Consider the following 18269-nt stretch of genomic DNA (forward strand, 5'->3'; position numbering starts at 1 on the left):
CCTGGAGAAAAGCCATTCATGGCAAGGACATACAAACTCCTTTAGAGGACCACTAAATTGAACTCTGAACCCAGACGTCCCGAGCTGCAATAGTGTTGCACTTACAGCTACTCTATCATGGCACCCATCCGAAACCTTCCTGCTGAAGCAAGTGTTGGAGCTGTGTGTGGCTTTCCTTGATAAATGTTTTGCTGAATTTGGTGGCTTGTAGCCTGTGTTGCTGAGATAAGTTTTCAGTTGACGGGGAATGCAATATTTAGTCTGTGGCTTGTGTTGGTGAAATATCTTGAAATGTTGACAATTCAGGTTCGTTATTCAAGGTGTGCTGAAGTATGGCAAAAAAAATGGGTATGTCTCTTCCTGCTCTTAATCTCTCTTTGCCACCCCTTCCCTTCTTCCACCCCCCCCCCCCATACTCTCTTCTTATTTCTGCCATCATGGAGGAGTTGCAGAATCCTGAAGACCCACAGTCAACATTTCAGGAACAGACAGCTTCTTCCCCTTTGCTATCAGATTTCTGAATTGACAATGAACCCATGAACACTGCCTCTCTATTATATACAGTGTTTCTTCAAAGTACATAGGTTACCATATACAACCCTGAGATTTGTTTTCTTGTGAGCACATTCAATAAGTCCTGTAGCCATAATAGAATCAATGAAAGATTGCACCAACCAGGTGGACAAAAGATAGTAAACTGTGCAAATACAAAACAAAAATAGAAATAATAAATAAGCAATGTACCATGAATATGGGATGAGGAGTCCTTGAAGATGTGTCCGTAGGTTGTGGGAACACTTCAGTGATGGGGCAAATGAAGTTGAGTGAGGTTATCCCCTCTGGTTCAAGAGCCTGATGGTTGGGGAGTAATGAACTTGGTGGTGTGAATTCTGAGGCTCCTGTTCCTTCTTGATGGCAGCAGTGCGAAGGGAGTGTGAGTTGGGTGGTGGGGCTTCCTGATAGATGCTGCTTCCTTGCAATAGCAGTCTGTGTAGATGGGCTCAATGGTGGGGAGTACTTTGTCTGTGATGGACTGGGCTGCTTCCACTACTTTTGATAGGATTTTTCATTTAAGGGCATTGGTGTTCTATACCAGGCTGTGATACAGCCAGTCAGTATACTCTCCGCACATTTATAGAAGTTTGTCAAAGTTTTAGATGTCATGCCGAATCTTTGCAAACTTCTAAGGAAGTAGATGTGCTGCTGTGCTTTCTTCGTAATTGCATTTAGTGCTGGGCCCAGGACAGGTCCCCTGAAATGATAACACAAAGGAACTTAAAGTTGCTGACTATTTCCACCTCTGATCCTCTGATGAGGACTGGCTCATGGACTTCTGGGTTCCCTGTCCTGAAGTCGATAATCAGCTTTGGTCTTGCTGACATTGAGTAAAACGTTGTTGTGGCACCAGTCAGTCAGAATATGCTGATTCGTTACCACCTTGTATAGTTTTTTTTTGAAGTTATTATGTATTGGAAAGCACTGCTGCTGCAAAACAACACATTTCATGACATATGCCAGTGATATTAAACCTGATTCTTATTCTTTGCATAATACATGTAATAATTTTGATATGTAATTAATACATATTATACTTGATTTAGGGCGCCACGGTAGTGTGGTTAGCATGATGCTATTATGACTTGGGGTATCAGAGTTCTGTTCCGATGCCATCTGTAATGAGTTTGTACGCTCCGGTTTCCTCCCACATTTCCAAAGGCCTACGGGTTAGTAGGTCAGGTTGTCATTGTAAATTGCCCTGTGATTAGGATGGGGTTAAATTGGTGGGTTGCTGGGTGGTGCAGCTGATTGGGCCGAAAGAGCCTGTTCTACTCTGCGTTTCTAACTAGCTAACATCATTAAATAAAATATCCTGAATGTGGTGTTAACATTCATAAAAATAGCCTGATAATTAAATGCTTCTGGGCTCTTGAAAAGTTAACTTGGTTCATGAGATGTTGGAGTTTTTCTGGTTCTCTGCTGGGCATTTATGCTTTCTGGATAGAGTATAGGACGTAGGTGATATGTGGGAGGAGAGATAAAACCATGAGAATTTTAAACTGGAGGTGTTCGGATTCAGGATTGATATGTGAGTCAGTAGTTAGGATATGTTGCAGTTCAGGGGCGGTTTTACAGCATTTCTCAACCTCGCTGAAAGCATACGTGGAGTTTGCGAGAGTTTCTCAGAGCAGAGTGAGCAGTGTTGCGAAACTAAATGGGCATTGTGATAGATTACCTGAGGTTCAGAATCATGTATGATATCACTGGCGTATGTTGTGAAATTTGTTAACTTTCTAGCAACAGTACAGTGCAATACGTGATAGTATAGAAAACCTGTAAATTACAGTAAGTATATATTAAATAGTTAAATAGTGCAAAAAAAGTAGTGAGGTAGTGTTCATGGGTTCACTGTCCATTCAGAGATCGGGTGGCCAAGGGGAAGAAGCTGTTCCTGAATTGTTCAGTGTAGGACTTCAGGTTAGTGGTTTAACGAGCTCAGACAGGACTGATTTCTGTCCATTCATCTTGAGGTGAAAGCCAGTGAAAGACTTGGGTTAATTGGTGAGAATACTATATTTGTGGCGGGGTTGTGGGTGTAATGTTAATCTTCCATTGAAAACAAAGGAATTGCAGCTTAACTATCATCTACAATCTATCTAATATTAATAGGCAGCCTGACCGCAGTAGTGATGGGTGGGTTAGATGCTCAGCTCTTAGAATTGACTGCCATCTGCATAGGTATGGAATCTGATGTCATGTCTTCAGGATATTTTAGGAGCATTATTATCATCCGCAACTTCCGCCACCTTCAACAGGACCCCACCACTAAGCACATCTTTCCCTCTCCACTCCTCTCTGCTTTCCGCAGGGATCGGTCCCTCCGTGACTCCCTGATCCACATGTCCCTCCCCATGGATCTCCCACCTGGCACTTATCCCTGTAAGCGTAAGTGCTACACCTGTCCCTACAGCTCATCTCTTGCCACCAGTCAGGGCCCCAAGCAGTCCTTCCAGGTGAGGTAACACTTCACTTGTGAGTCTGTTGGGGTCATCTATTGCATCCAGTGCGCCCGGTGCGGCCTCCTCTACATCGGTGAGACCTGACGCAGATTGGGGGACCGCTTCGTCGAGCACCTCCACTCCGTCTGCCACAACAGACGGGATCTCCCGGTAGCCACCCACTTCAGCTCTGCTTCCCATTCCCATTCGGATATGTCCATGCATGGCCTTCTCTACTGCCATGATGAGGCTAAATTCAGGTTGGAGGAGCAACACCTCATATACCGTCTAGGAAGTCTTCTGCCCCTTGGTATGAGCATAGAATTCTCCAACTTCCGGTAATTCCCTTCTCCTCCCTTCCCCTATCCCTATTTCACTCTACCCCCTCCTCCAGCTGCCTATCACCTCCCTCTTGGTTCCACCTCCTTCTACTGCCCATTGTGTTTTCCCCTATTCCTTCTTCACCTTTCCTGCCTATCACCTCCCTGCTTCCCCTCCCACACCCCTTTGTCTTTCCCCTTACTGGTTCTTCACCTGGCATCTACCAACCTTCTCCTTCCCACCCTCCCCCCCACCTTCTGTATAGGGCCTCTGCCCCCTTCCTCTTCAGTCCTGACGAAGGGTTCCGGCCTGAAACGTTGACTGACCGTTTCCATGGATGCTGCCCGACCTGTTGAGTTCCTCCAACGTGATGTGAGTGTTGCTTAGGAGCAGCTTCTTCCCCACTCTTTTGCATTACTTATTTAATTTTATATATTATTGTAATTTATTGTTTTTATTTATTGCACTGTACTGCCACAAAACATCACATTTCACAATGTACATATGCCAGTAATATTAAATCTGATTCTGAGACAGCAAGTAGAGATATCAGGCACAGAATCTTGAGGTATTGTTAGAGGGCAGGAGATCCCAACCTTTTTATGCCATGGACCAATACCATTAAGCAAAGGGTCTGTGGACTCCAGGTTGGGAGGTCCTGGTACAAGGTGCGCAGTGAAGACATTCAGAAAGCTGATCTTGCTTAAAGGTGTTGTGTTCTGCTGAGTTTTGTGGGCATGCTGTATTGGTGCTGGAATGTATGACGACTCTTGCTGCCCCCAGGTCGCGTTGGTTAACGTAAACAATGCATTTCACTGTAAACACAAGAAATTCTGCAGGTGCTAGAAGTCCAAAGTAACACAAACAAAATGCTGGAGGAACTCAGCAGGTCAGGCAGCGTCTGTGGAAATGAACAGTCGATGTTTCGGGCTGGGACCCTTCTTCAGAACTGTATGTTTCGATGTGCATCTGGTAAATAAATGTGAATTTGAATGTAATCCAGTAAGGACAGTCTCACTGAACTGGAAATAAATAGGTTAAGGGCAGTTTTTTGCAAGAGCAAGGGGGCAAGTCGATTTCATTAAAGAAGGGAGACGTGTGGGTTTGAAAGTGAGAGGTGGGGCCTTTCAGTAACTGAGGAGAGAGAACAGATCAGAATTAAATCCTTGTTCTTCATGAGGGTTAAGCAAACGGATGAGAAGACTCGGATACCACTATGGCTGTTGGCATTGATGTGGCCATAGTGACATACAGTGGTTGCCTCCTCCATGGATATAACAAACTGAAACATGTAGATACTCCAGGCGCACACTGACCCACGTTCCTGATTCTGGGGTTTCCCCAGCCTTGGGTCTGGTTCTGGCCACACACACGACCCAAATTCCTGTACCTAAACTTCAGTCCTACATGTGGACCTCTCTGCAGATTTTAGATCTGGTGTAAATCTGTTCGTTTCCAAGCCCAATCCTGACCTTATTCTTGCATATAACCAAATCTGGCGCAGTAAGTCAGTGGATAGCGAAAACTTCGTGTATAGTTGGCCTACAGCCAAAAAAGAGAAGTTGGATACACAGGAGACAAGAGTCAAAGTTGAGTTTATTGTTGTCTGCACAGATGCAGTGAACAACTTACTTGCCGCAGCATCACAGTCATACAGCATCAGATACGCAGCATTCACAATTAAATATAAATAACTAAAAGATTAGCTTTATTTGTTATATGTACATCAAAACGTACAGTGAAATATATCCTTTACATCAAATCAAATCGGCAAGGATTGTACTCGTGGGAGCCTGCAAGTGTTACCACACTTCTTGCAGCAACACAGCATGCCCACAACTTATTAACCCTAAATGTTTCTTTGGACTGTGGGAGGAAACAGAGCACCTGGAGGAAACCCACGTGGCCACAGGGAAAATGTAACAAATTCCTTACAGACAGCGGCGGGAATTGAACCCCAATCTTATAGCTGGCTCCGTAAAGTGATTGCGCTAACCACGATGGTACCATGCCAGACATTTTACACTTTTTGAAGGAAGAACGTATTTGGAACAAAGTAAGTACAAAGTCTGTTGTAATGCAAAGTGGCCATGGCGTTGGTGTACTGAAGTAGTGATCAGAGTTGTTCTGGTTGGCTCAAAAATCGAATGATTGATGAGAAGTAGCTGTTTCTTAGATCTGGTGGTGTGAAGCTTCACTTCCTCCTGCCTGATGATAGCAAGATGGCAAAGAGATCTTTCATGGAAATTGCCTTTTTGAGGCAGCACCTCATGTTGATACTGAGTGGTGGAGAGTGATGCGCCTGTCGTGTATTTGCCAGAGTCCACTACTCTGCAGGGTCATGCATTCCTGTTTGTTTGAAATGGGGCGGCACATTAGCATAGTGGTTTGCACAACCCTTTACAGTGCTGGCGAACTGGGTTCAATTTCAGCTGCTGCCTGTATGGAGTTTGTATGTTCTCCCTGTGAACACGTGGGTTTCCTCCAGGTCTTCTGGTTTCCCCCCACAGTCCAAAGACCTACAGGTTGGTAGGTTAACTGGTCATTGTAAATTGTCCCGTGACTAGGCTAGGGTTGAATTGGGGTTTGTTGGGTGGCATGGCTCAAAGGACCAGAAGGCCTATTCCGAGCTGTATCTCAATAAAAAAATAAAATTGCCATGATGCAGCCAGTCAGGACACTTACCAGTACATCTGTAGAGATTTGTTAGTGTTTGGCCACATGCCGAGCCTCCTTAATTCTCTGAAGAAAGAGTCTGCAGATGCTGGAATGTGGAACAACGACTACTCTGTCAGAGGAACCTGTGTTCTAAGAGAAATTGGGTTATCAATACATAACAAGAAGTGAGTTACTGGAGTAGTATCCAATGCCCTGAATTATTCATTTGGAGAGGGAAGGAGTTTGATTCCTTCAAACCAGTTGGGGAATTTAATTCAAGCTGATCAGTAGTTAAGATAAAACAACTGGATTCTTATAAAATCCTATTTGCTTCACCAGTTTTCCTCAAGGAAAGAAATATGTTATCTTTACTTGGTTATTTTACTGTCTTTGACTCTAGATCTGCCAGTGGTTGACTGTATATATCCCTCTGAACTGGCCTAGCAAGTTTCTTCCCTCTTGATTGGTGTAGCAAGGTCATTAGATCAGGGGGATTGGAAAATAAAAGCCAACCTTTCCTGCAATATTAAGTTAGATTAGATTAGTATTCTAAAAACAAAAGTGGAGGAAAGACATGGTTGGAAGATGAAATCGGAAGTAATTTGTGATACTAAGGTGGAGGGTACTTGGTTAGGTATGAGAGTTGGTGGACTGAGAGGCTGGAGACTGGAGAAGTGTGAAACAGGTTGTTAATTATAAATTCAGAATTTGGGTAAGATTTTATTTGAATCACTAAAGTGTAGGAATGATCAGACTTTCAAATTTGTACTGCTTGTCCAGCCTATGATCATATCTTTTACTTTGTGGGTTTCCTTCAAGATGCACATTTTGGTTATTCAAACAAATGATTTTTTTTTAGCAAATTAGTACAAATTTTCTATTCAGCCCATTCATCCTGTTCCAAATCCGAGAGTTCCTGCAAAATTTATTTTTATCCTTTAGTCTTACCGTCCTCATGCTGCCACACCCCCAAAAATAGTCAAAATTGTATCAAATTTACATCTTTACTGAAAATGTTGTTTCCAAAGTCCAATAGCAATTTTCAGTTTTGCCACATCTGAACAATTTATTTCATATCTTTTAATATTAGCATTTTGAAAATGTCTCATGGATTTAACAATATTTTAAATTTTAATTTGAATTTTTGTGCTGGTAACATTCTTCATTTGGATCTTGGTGAGGAATGTGCTTTGGTTGTCAACAAAGGGTATTTTAGTAGAATATATTATAAAATAAATTTCCAATAAATATTTGAAACATATGCTGAGAATACTCAGGTCAGATAGCTTCTATGGAAAGAAAACGTGAATTAATATTTCAAGTCACTGACTTTTGGTCAGGTTACTGATCTGAATTGTTAATGTTTTTCACGTTTTGTTTTATTGATTTCTTTCCAACTGGGGTTGTGCAAGTTCAGCAGTAATGCGTTGAGTTTTATGCTGAATTGAAGAATAGAGCCTGCAGTATAGTGAGTACAAGTCTTCAATTGATGGAATTCTGAAGGAACACTTTAAATGTTCGTTTGTGAAGAAGATGAAGGTTTGATTTGAATTAGTTTAGAATGAAGATAGAATTGCTTTATATAAGACCATAAGATATAGGAGCAGAATTAGACCAAATGGCCCATCAAGTCTGCTCCACCATTTCATCATTACCTCTTGGCTCCAGTCTTCTACCTTATCCCCATATCCCTTCATGCCCTGACATTTCATATCTGAAATATTTACTTTATTTGGAGGTTTGGTTTTCATCACTGGAAATTTATTTATCTTTGATTAGTATTGTGTAATAGTTATGCACACATTGCTCTGCGACGACACCAGTGCCAAGCTGTACCGGCCCTAGTGCCTTTCCCTTGGACAACATCGGTGGCGTGGAGAGGGGAGACTTGCAGCATGGGCAACTGCTGGTCTTCCATACAACCTTACCCAGGCCTGCGCCCTGGAAAACTTCCAAGGTGCAAATCCATGGTCTCATGAGACTAACGGATGCCTATAATAATGGTTATGCCATAAATCAGGGAACAGTATTGTACAAATCCTTTCATTAGTTTGATTTTGCATAAAAGTGGAAGATGCTCTGGTGACTGTAGTAGAGATCTTTTTGATCTGGTTTGTGTTGTGTAGTATAATGCACTGAAGTTTGTAATCTGAAAAATGCATGAAATGGGAGTAGGAATCACTCTGAATCTTCCTGACTGATCGTGTATTTCGACGTTGACAGTAGCAACTCTCTGCATTCTGTGTTCAACAGCAAAGATGTGGTGTTGGAGTTACTCTGGAACTGAGCTACTCAGTGCTGCTGCTGAAACCTCTGAGCAATTAAATCTGGAGCTGATATCCTGCTGTATGCAGTTTTGGTCAGCTCCCTACAGGAAAGATATCAAGAAGTTTGAAAGAGTGCAGAGAAAATTTACACAGGTGTTTCCAGGACTTGAAGCCTGAATTGCAGGGAAAGGTTGAATATGTTAAACTGCATGGAAGCTACATGGAATGTAGAAGATTGATATATACAATTATGAGGGGTACAGATGGAGTACATGTAAGCAGGCTGTTTCCACTGAGGTTGAGGGAGTCTAGAAATACAGGTCATGGGTTAAGGATGAAAGGTGAAATGTTTAAGGGGAACGGTAGGGGAGGGTATACCTGTTCACTCAGGGTGGTGAGAGTGTGGAACGAGCTGCCATGGAAGTGGTTTATGCAGGTTCAATTATAACATTTAAGAGAAGTTTGGATAACTTCATGGATAGTTCAACTACCTTCATGGAAGGCTTTGGTGCAGGTGGATAGAACTAGGCAGAATAATAGTTCGGCATGGACTAGAAGGGCTGGAAATCTCGAGCAATGCACACAGTGTGCTGTAGGAGCTCAGCAGGTCAGGCAGCATCTATGGACGGCAATAAACAGTTGATATTTCAGGCCGGGACCCTTCATCAGAAGGTCCTCTTTTTATGCTGTAGTGCTTCTGACTTCATGTGAGTTGAAATAAGAATCAGACTCTGCGTGGAACTCTTTATATGGACATAGAAGCAAACACATGAGAATGTATTTGTAGACCTGTGTGTATCTTAGATAGAATACACCAATTTAACACAGGATCCGTGAAAGTACCATGTTTGTTGATTTCCTTTCATTTGTATCCAATTCAAGTGACAGTTACTTCAGAAGAGCTGCTAACTGAGAAAGTTTCTTTCTTTTTACCATTTCTTTTACACTTACAATTACAAATTGGGCAAATGACCTCCGGATGCATTTGTTTCATGCAACTTCATCTCATTCCATCATATTTCTCCTGTTACCACTTGTTCAAAAGAGCCTCACTTACAAGGGAGAAGCTCTCCAACAGGTAAATACAAATTTGTTCTTGATTGGTGGAGCTTCAACATTTTCTGGGGGCTTAGTGTTTCAGCATTGTCAACCAAAGGACTGTTAAATCTAATTTATAAGTAGAATTCAGCTTTCCAATGTTACTTTAAAATAGAGGTTCCCAACCTGGGGTCTACAGCCCCTCTTGGTTATTGCTAGGAGTCCATGGCATAAAAAAGGTTTAAAACCCCTGCTTTAACAGAACTAATATCTGTACAAAATACACAGTAATATGGTTCACTGGATCCCATTGAATGGCAAATGTAAGCTAATTCTTGGGTGTGGTACTGGTTAGGGCACTAATAGCTACTAAATGAAATACGTAACTAAGACTTTAGCTATTGGTTAGTATGGGGCATAACAATTCTATTGTGTAATTCAAAGAATTAGCTGGTGTTCTTGTGCCCTGGCCAAACTTAATGCTGTGGGAACACCTTCCATGCAGTTAAAAAAAACATTTTAAATATATAGCAGAAAAATGTCTATCATTTTCATGGCATAGTTACCAACAGAAATTAACTAATATTTATTGCAGAGCACTGCAGGAAACCCCGAGTCATGGGGAGAACATACTTCCAGACATTGGTGGGAATTGAACCCCAGTCTCCAGTACTGCAAAAGGAATGCACTAACCACTGCCTACCGGGCCACTTCACGTTCATGGGCTGTATGTCGTAGTGGATATGAATTTGAATTTTGAATGTAAAAGTTCTATGCTTTGACAATGTCTGTACATTGCAATAATCAACTGAAATTTTATAAACTCTAAAGATTTTTTTATGTACCATACACTCAGTGGCCACTTTATTAGGTACAGAGATAGAACCTGCTTGGTCTTCTGCTGCTGTAGCCCATCCACTTCAAGGTTCAACATGTTGTGCTTTCAGAGATGCTCTTTTACGCACCACTGTTGTGTAATGTGTGGCTATTTGAGTTACTATCACCTTTCTTTCGGCTTGAATTGGTCTCGCCATTCTCCTCTGATCTGTCATTATTAACAAGACATTTTTGGCCATAGACTTGCCACTCACTGGATGTTTTTTTTTCTAGAGACCATTGTGTGTGAAAACCCCAGAAGATCAGCAATTTCTGAGCTACTCAAATCACCCCATCTGGCACCAACAATCAATCCACAGTCAAAGTCTCTTGGATCACAATTCTTTGCCATTCTAATGCTTGGTCTGAACAACAACAATTGGATCTCTTGACCATATCTGCATGGCTTTTATACATTGAATTACTGCCACATGATTGGTGGATTAGATATTTGCATTGACAAGCAGGTGTACCCAATAAAGTGGCTACTGAGTGTAAAAGTTCCATGTCTTGACAATGTCTACATATCTCGGAAATCAACTGAAATATTATAGAAACTAAAGGTTTGTTACCCACTATATATTTAGGCATTTAGCAGAAATAATCCATGAATAAGATTATGAATGACTAAATCTGGCTGTGTAAATCCCTAGTGGTTAGAGCATAATAAAATCTTAATCAGTCAGTGCCACATATTTCAAAATAAAATTGTTCATTATTTTGCACTGTTTGTAGATAATAGGAAGACATGATGTTTAAACGTGAGAATTTTGTGACAGATGAGAACCTTTGTTTCCAAACAGACCATTTTACCCTTTCACCCTCCTTTCACTATGCCTCGAATCTAGTTTCCTTCAATCCTTGATGCTTTTTACTTCAAGGACTTGCTTATAACATGCAATTCTTAATACCATTTGGATGATAAAAAGTTGAACTATTTGTCGCTAATTTAATAATCTATATGTTTTATGGTTTAAAAGCCCTTTAACAGGTCTACAGTGAACACCACCTCCTTGGTCCTATACTAATTTCTGAAACACCTGGACAGTAAAGATACCTACACTAGTATTTATTGACCGTAGCTCTGCTTTCAATATTATAATTCAGGCAAATACATCACCATACTCTTGAGACCTGTGATTCAACACCACCTTCTGCAACTGGATCCTTAACTCCTTAACCAGTAGACCACAGTCGGTAAGGATGGGTAGACATGCCTCTGCTGTGATTGTCAACACTGGTGTCCCACAGAGTTCTGTCCTGAACGTCCAACTCTACACCCTGCACACTCACGACACTGTGGCTAGATTCTGCTCTAGCTCCATCTACAGGTTTGTAGATGATACCACTGTTGTGGGCTACACGTCAAATAATGATGAGTTGGACTTCAGGAAGGAGATGGAAAGCTCAGTGACGTGGTGTCATGACAGCAGCCTTTACCTCAATGTCAGCAAAACAAAAGAGCTGGTCATTGACTTCAGGAAGGGGGCGGTCATCTGCCTTCATCAGTGGTGCTAAGTTCGAGAGCTTCAAGGTCCAAGGAGTGACCATCCAATAGTCTGCCTTGGCCCAGCCATGTTGATGTCACTGCCAAGAGGACTCACCAATTCTACTTGCTCAGGAGGCTAAAGAAATTTTGCACATCTCTGTTGACCTCTACCAATTTCTATTGATGGACTATTGCACCATGCAAGGCATTCTGTCTGGATGCATCATGGCTTAGTATGGCACCAACTCTGCTCTGCTTGGCACCACAAGAAACTGTAGAGAGCTGTGGACACAGAACATCATGGAAACCAGCATGCCCTCCATGAACTTTGTCTATACTTCTCACTGCCCCAGTATAGCAGCCAGCATAATCAAACACTCCACCAACCCCAGGCATTCTTTCTTCTCCCCTCTCCATTGGGCAGAGGATACAAATACCAACAGGTTCAAGGACAGCTTCTTTCCTACCGTTATAAGGCAATTCAGTAGTTCTTCAGTACCATAAGGTGGATTCCTGACCTCATAATCTACCTCGTTATGATCTTGCATCTTATTATCCACCTGTACTGATCTTTCTCTGCAGCTGTTACACTTCATTCTGCATACTGTTATTGTTTGTACCTTATTCTACCCCAATGCACTGTGTAATGATCTGATCTGTATGAACAGTGTACAAGACAAGCTTTTCACTGGATTTCGGTACATGTGACTTAATAAATCAATTCCATTTCTAAGATCAACACCATTGGCATAGATCAATTTTTGTCTACTTCTTTCATTAGTTTGACAATCACAATGAGAATTTGCAATCTTATTTCAACAAAGTTGAGCACATTCTCAATTTTTGGCCAACAAATTCCTACTGTGGTGGTATTTGTCATTATTCATCTCCCCAATGTTTTCAAGAGCAAATAGCATGAAGTGTATGCTTTATTCTCCTGTCATAGTTTCCATATGGTCCTTCAGCAAGAATCGGCTCTCTAGATTACCATTCTTCCTCTGCTGATTGAGTTTTATTTATTTTTTATTTTTTTGATCTGCAACTATGCACCTTGCATATGTGCAATTTAAAAAAGAGTAAATCATGTCATCTGTTCTGTTCTAATAAAAGACGCAGAATACAAATATCAGAGAAAAATGTTGCATACATTCTATCTCCCAAAATTCTATAATGTTGGTCACTACTAAATCTGTATTAACCATGAATTAATTACATCTGTTTATTGACCAAATTATCGTCAAGGTATAATGTCTTAAAATCTCCAGATTGAGGACCTGTACGTTTGGCATAGATGGAAGTTTTGGCGATTAAAAAATTTCCATCGTACAGTCATGTTTATAGTAAAGAACAATAAGCATTTAGGATAGTTTTAACAAATATACTCTTAAATCAGTTTTTGATTTTATTTTCCAGGTACTTTTTAAGTTTTATACCTCATTCATGAGCTGCCTCTGCTTTGGCAGCCATGGATGACAAGGCTTCAGTTGGAAAAGTTAGTATTTCTTCAGACTCGGTATCCACTCTAAACAGTGAGGATTTTGTCCTGGTTTCCCGGCATGGTGATGACACTCCTTCTACCAATAATGGTAGTGATGATGAGAAAACAGGCCTGAAGGTAAGAAGGTGTTAGTGTTTTAGCCTTTGATAACCTGAGGGATATACACTGGGAAGCAGTGGACTACAAACAGCAAAGATCCTTTATCACAATGTTAATGGATCATTACAAAAGTGGATGCTTATTCGTAAAGTTTTTGTATTCCACTGTTCCTCACGTATTCTACTTTATACCACGGATTTAAATTATAGTTTTTTAAAGTTGCTATTAGTGTAAGAAACCTTCTGAGGAAAAATCTAGCTAAATGTTTTCATTAAGTCGTGGAAAATCTTAAGCAATCAAAGGTAACTTAATTGAGGTCTTTGACTCATACTTGTAAGACCTCGTCAGTTATTGGGTAAAAGGGGTGCAGATTAAGATCATGGTGCCTTGGAAAGGAACTTTTACAGAGCACCCACTAAGGATTGTGGCCCTTGGTTTTGTGAATTATTTCAGTGTGTAGAAGATCTTTCCCTTTAGTGAGCTTACTGCCTGTTACGCTGCCAGCGTTTAGGGCAACAATGAGGGTCCTCCATCTCTGTCTGTCCTTGGCCACTCAGATGTAAAAGGATTTCTCCGTTGCTGTTTCCGTAACAATTTTGTTTTACCAATTAGGTCTGTTAGCCCTAAGCTGAACCCCAAATCTAGAGGACCAGTGGACCACTCTTAGTCTGGCCTCTATCCTTTAACGTGTTTGGTATGGGTGATCCTACCAAGAGGCAAAGCATAAAGCCCTGACTCCAGCCAGAATAGCTCACACAGGCCTCCAAACCATGGCAAGATTGTGCTCCTCTTGGAGCCCATTTAGTGAAGTTATAGCATAATTATGGTTTGAATTAACTGTGTCTCAGTTGTCAAATCCTGTAATTAAAAAGGGCAAGAGGGCTCATTTTGACTTCTTGTCCATGTTTCACCATTTAATGGATTGAATCTGGCATTAGTTTTTTAAGTGTTAAGAACTGTGCCGAATATGGAAATGTATACTTCAACTACATTAAATTAACTGTTTTCAGTAGTCATGAGCAATAAACATTTTAATTAGAGTGGGAGAACAGTGAATCATTTAAGATGCAAAAATTTGTTACATTGCTTGTGGTATAAATGTACACATCCTCTTCTCCCCTTGTGCTTCCTCCCCAATCCCTGTTCTTCACCTTGTAGAATCTGGAACTTGTTTAAAAGTCTTTATTCAGTTGCACTGGATACACAGGAATGCTGTGGGCATTCTAAACTGGAACTTTCCATTCAGTGATGCATCATTTTTATTTTAAAAATATATCATTGTCTTACTAATGCGGTAACTGAAATGTTTAATACATGTCTGCTCCAGCAGGTAATTGACCCTTTAGATATGCTTGATTTTAGTAACCGGATTTAATTAAGTGTTGTTTGATACCAAATTGTGATGCAAAGATCTCTAAGTTGGGTGATTATAGGAGTAAATCTGATTTTGATATTCAAAAAGATTCAAAAACAGTTACTTATCTCCTGAGACTGATCAACAGCTCCACTTATTAATCCACCTCACCATCTCCACCATCACTACATACACATCACCTAGTGTCACTTTATGTACATGCAATCAGTTGGTCAGGGGTTCCCCACCTTAATGGTGTTGCTCCATGGTATTAAAAAAGATTGGGAGCCCCTGATCTATGTATGTAAGTTACTTGTACAGTGTGTTTTATAGGACTGCTTTTATATTTATATTTTTCGGTTTGTGTTTTTTTTTGTATTGTTCTTTTATGCTTTTTTGTGTTTTATTCTGAATTGGATCCAGAGTTACAGTCATTTTGTTCTTGAGGAATAAACTCTTCTCAGTCTTCCAGCCGGGTACAAGTATCAATTTTAACTGATGTTTCAATGTTGTACTCTGCCATCTTCATCAGGGATGATGCCTAGGCATGTCCAGTCTGGTGAGGACTGTATGTATACAAACAAATTCAAGTTCTTACTTTGAGCAAGACCTTCATCTTTGTTAAAATTCATTTTGTTCTTTACACTTTTTGGTTACTGTCATTGTGGACAATATGGTGTGTTTCTAACTGAAAATTTTAGAATTTTCCTCCCATTGTTAATTTAATTTGAACCTGCTGAGGGTATATTAAACTATGATCACATCTCAGTGTTCGCAATCCAGTTGGTAAAGAACCCTGTTGAAAAGACTTAACGGCATTATGTAGACTCATTTCATTTCATTTTACAGATCTGAGATTTCTGCTTTTTTGAATGCTAGTCTTTCAGAATCATTGTTCTTTATAAACACAGTAATGAACTAACATACTACAGTGTTGAAGTGAAACCTATTATTTACGAGTGTGACTGTTATCAGGAGTAGCTCAAATCAGACACCTTTCGTTTGACCTGGTGTTTGTCATTGCTGCGACCAGCGCAAATGATCAATATTAAAAACCTGAACCATTTCAAGTGCCTGATAAGTTATCAGCTCAGAGGAACACTTACTTGGGTGATCTCTTGGGTACTCAAATGAAAAGTGCATTCCAGAAGAATTGTGTCTTTGTATTTATTTATTGAGATACAGTGTGGAGTAGGCCCTTCCAGCTTTTTGAGCCATGCCGCCTAGCAATTTAATCCTAGCCTAATCACAGAACAATTAACTTACCAACCAATACGTCTTTGGAATGTGGGAGGAAACTGGAACACCACGCAGTCACGTGGAAAGCGTACAAACTCTTTCAAGGCTGCAGCAGGAATTGTACCTTGGTCACCAGTACTGTAATGTGTTGTGCTGGCCACTACGCTGCTGTGTATAAAATGTGACATTTCACAGCTTTTTTTTTGATGATAAACTTTGCAAATTTCTCAACAACAAATGTGCTACTTTCCCGCCATATTACCTTGAGATTCATTTTCTTGCAGGCATTTATAGGGCAGAGAAATACAATAGAATCAATGAGAAGCTACACAGTCTGACACACAAACAATGTGTAAAAGAAGGTAAACTACAAATACAATAAATAAATAAACAAACAACACTGAGGACTTGTGTTGTAGGGTTGTTGAAATTGAGTCCATAGGTTGTGGATTCAATTCAGATTTGGGGTGAGTGAAGTTATCTACACTGGCTCAGGATAATAACTGTTCCTGAACCTGCTGGTGTGCGACTTAGGAGTCAAAAGTTTAAAGTAAATTTATTATCAAAGTACATATGTCACTGTATACAATCCTGAGATTCACTTTCTTGCAGGCATTCATAGTAAATACAAAGGAGCACAATAGAATCAGTGAAAAATTACACATGACAATGTGTGAAATACAAAAATATGTGCAAAAGAAAAATAATAAATAAGCAATAAATAATAATACTGCTTATTTATTATGAGTTATCGAGCCCTTAAAAGTAAATTCTTAGGTTGTGGAATCAGTTCAGTGTTGGGGTGATGAAAGTTGAGTGGAGCTACTCTCTCTGGATGGCTGATGGGTAATAACTGTTCCTAAACCCAGTGGAGTGGGTCCTGAGGCTCCTGTACCACCTTTCCAATGGCAGCAGCAAGGTGAGAGCATGGCATGGATGGGGGAGGGGGGTCCTTGATGATGCTGCTTTTCTGCGACAATGCTCTGTGTAAATGTGCTTAGCTGTACTTGGCCACAGTCACAGTAACCAGTAGTGCTGGTGTAAAAATGAGTTGAGCAAAATCTTAGATTCGCAACTGCTTATTTACTTTTAAAGTTTATGACAGTGGTCTGGTTAAGAAGTCTAGAGATCTAGATGTTTGGCAGCAATTGGAGTGATTCCTGTGTCTATTGTCATGAGTGGAGGTTGTGTATCATCTGATCTGATCATTACCAGAAACCTGCAAACCTCATTGTCCTAGTTTGAACTTGTTCACTTTGGTAGGATGAGAAAAAGTCTGTTTTTAAAGTGATTGTGGTAATAGTAAGTAAATGGACATTTGTATGATGGTCTATGAAATCTGCTACCATGCAGGTGCAGCCAATAATCAGGAAAGCAAATCTTTCCAAGAGGGTTTGGTGTATAGAAGTAAAGTTTCTTCAGTTCTATAGGGCTTGGATAATAAGATATAGGAGCAGAATTAGGCTATTTGGCCCTTTGAGTCTGCTCTGCAAATGATACACGTTCAGTTTTGTTCTTGGTTTCTAAGTATGGACTTGGAGGAATGCACACAAATTGCTGGAGGAACTCAGCACGCAGCATCTGTGGAGGGGAATAAACAGTCAACGTTTCAGGTCAAGATCCTTCATCAGGTTATTCCTCTCCATAGATGTTGCCTAACATGAGTTCCTCCAGTATTTTGTGTTTGTGTGTTACTTTGGTTTTCCAGCATCTGGAGAATCCCTTGTGTTTATAGTATAAACTTTATGTGTCTTAGGTCACTAGACTTCTCAAATGAGTACATCTTATGAGTCATTGAATCGCAGAGCACTACAGCACAGAAGCAGGCTCTTTGGCCCATCTATTCCATTCTACCTTGTCATATCAACCTGTACCCGGACCATAGCCCTTCATACCCCTCCCATCCATGTACCTATCCAAACTGCTCTTAACTATTGTAATTGAACATGTATCCACCACTACTTCTGGCAGCTCATTCCATACTCGCACCACCTTTTGAGTGAAGAAATTCCCCCTCAGGTTCCCCTTAAATATTTCATCTTTCACCCTTTACCTATGATTCTAGTTCTAATTTCACTGTTAACCTATTCTGGAGATTGAGTAAAAGTGACTTGCACTCCGCAGTATTGAACAATGAAAAGTTATATCGGAAACAAAACAAAAAGCGTGGAAGGAGTGGACAAATTCAACACTGAATTTGTTTTCACAGATTGAAGAATCTTAACTCGGGGATTGTTAGGTTAAGGCTTTTTAAGATTTGGAATACCCAGATTTTAAAACAAAAAGCTTTATTCCTGCACGGATTGATGGTGTGATGGAGAAGGCACGTGGCCTGTTTGCCTTTGAAGTGTTGGGTTCAAGGGTTGGGAGGTCATGTTGCAGTTTTGTGGAACTCTGATTGTGCCGCATCTGGAATGGTGCCTTCATTTCTGGT

General features: G+C 40.6%; 1 protein-coding gene across 4 annotated transcripts in view; it reads left to right on the plus strand.

Moving 5' to 3' along the window:
* Nucleotides 1–18269, plus strand: part of LOC140186475 (rab GTPase-activating protein 1) — a 250738-nt gene that overhangs the window by 22165 nt on the left and 210304 nt on the right. For 2 of the 4 annotated variants that reach the window (XM_072240791.1, XM_072240792.1), the window contains exon 2: nt 13059–13260. The exons of the other annotated variants lie outside the window; for them this stretch is intronic. In XM_072240791.1, coding sequence (XP_072096892.1) covers nt 13111–13260 — 150 coding nt within the window. In that variant the 5' untranslated portion in view covers nt 13059–13110. The remainder of the gene's footprint in view (nt 1–13058; nt 13261–18269) is intronic. 4 annotated transcript variants of the gene reach the window in all.

Source organism: Mobula birostris, chromosome 22, assembly GCF_030028105.1.
Source record: "Mobula birostris isolate sMobBir1 chromosome 22, sMobBir1.hap1, whole genome shotgun sequence".
Lineage (NCBI taxonomy): Eukaryota > Metazoa > Chordata > Chondrichthyes > Myliobatiformes > Myliobatidae > Mobula > Mobula birostris.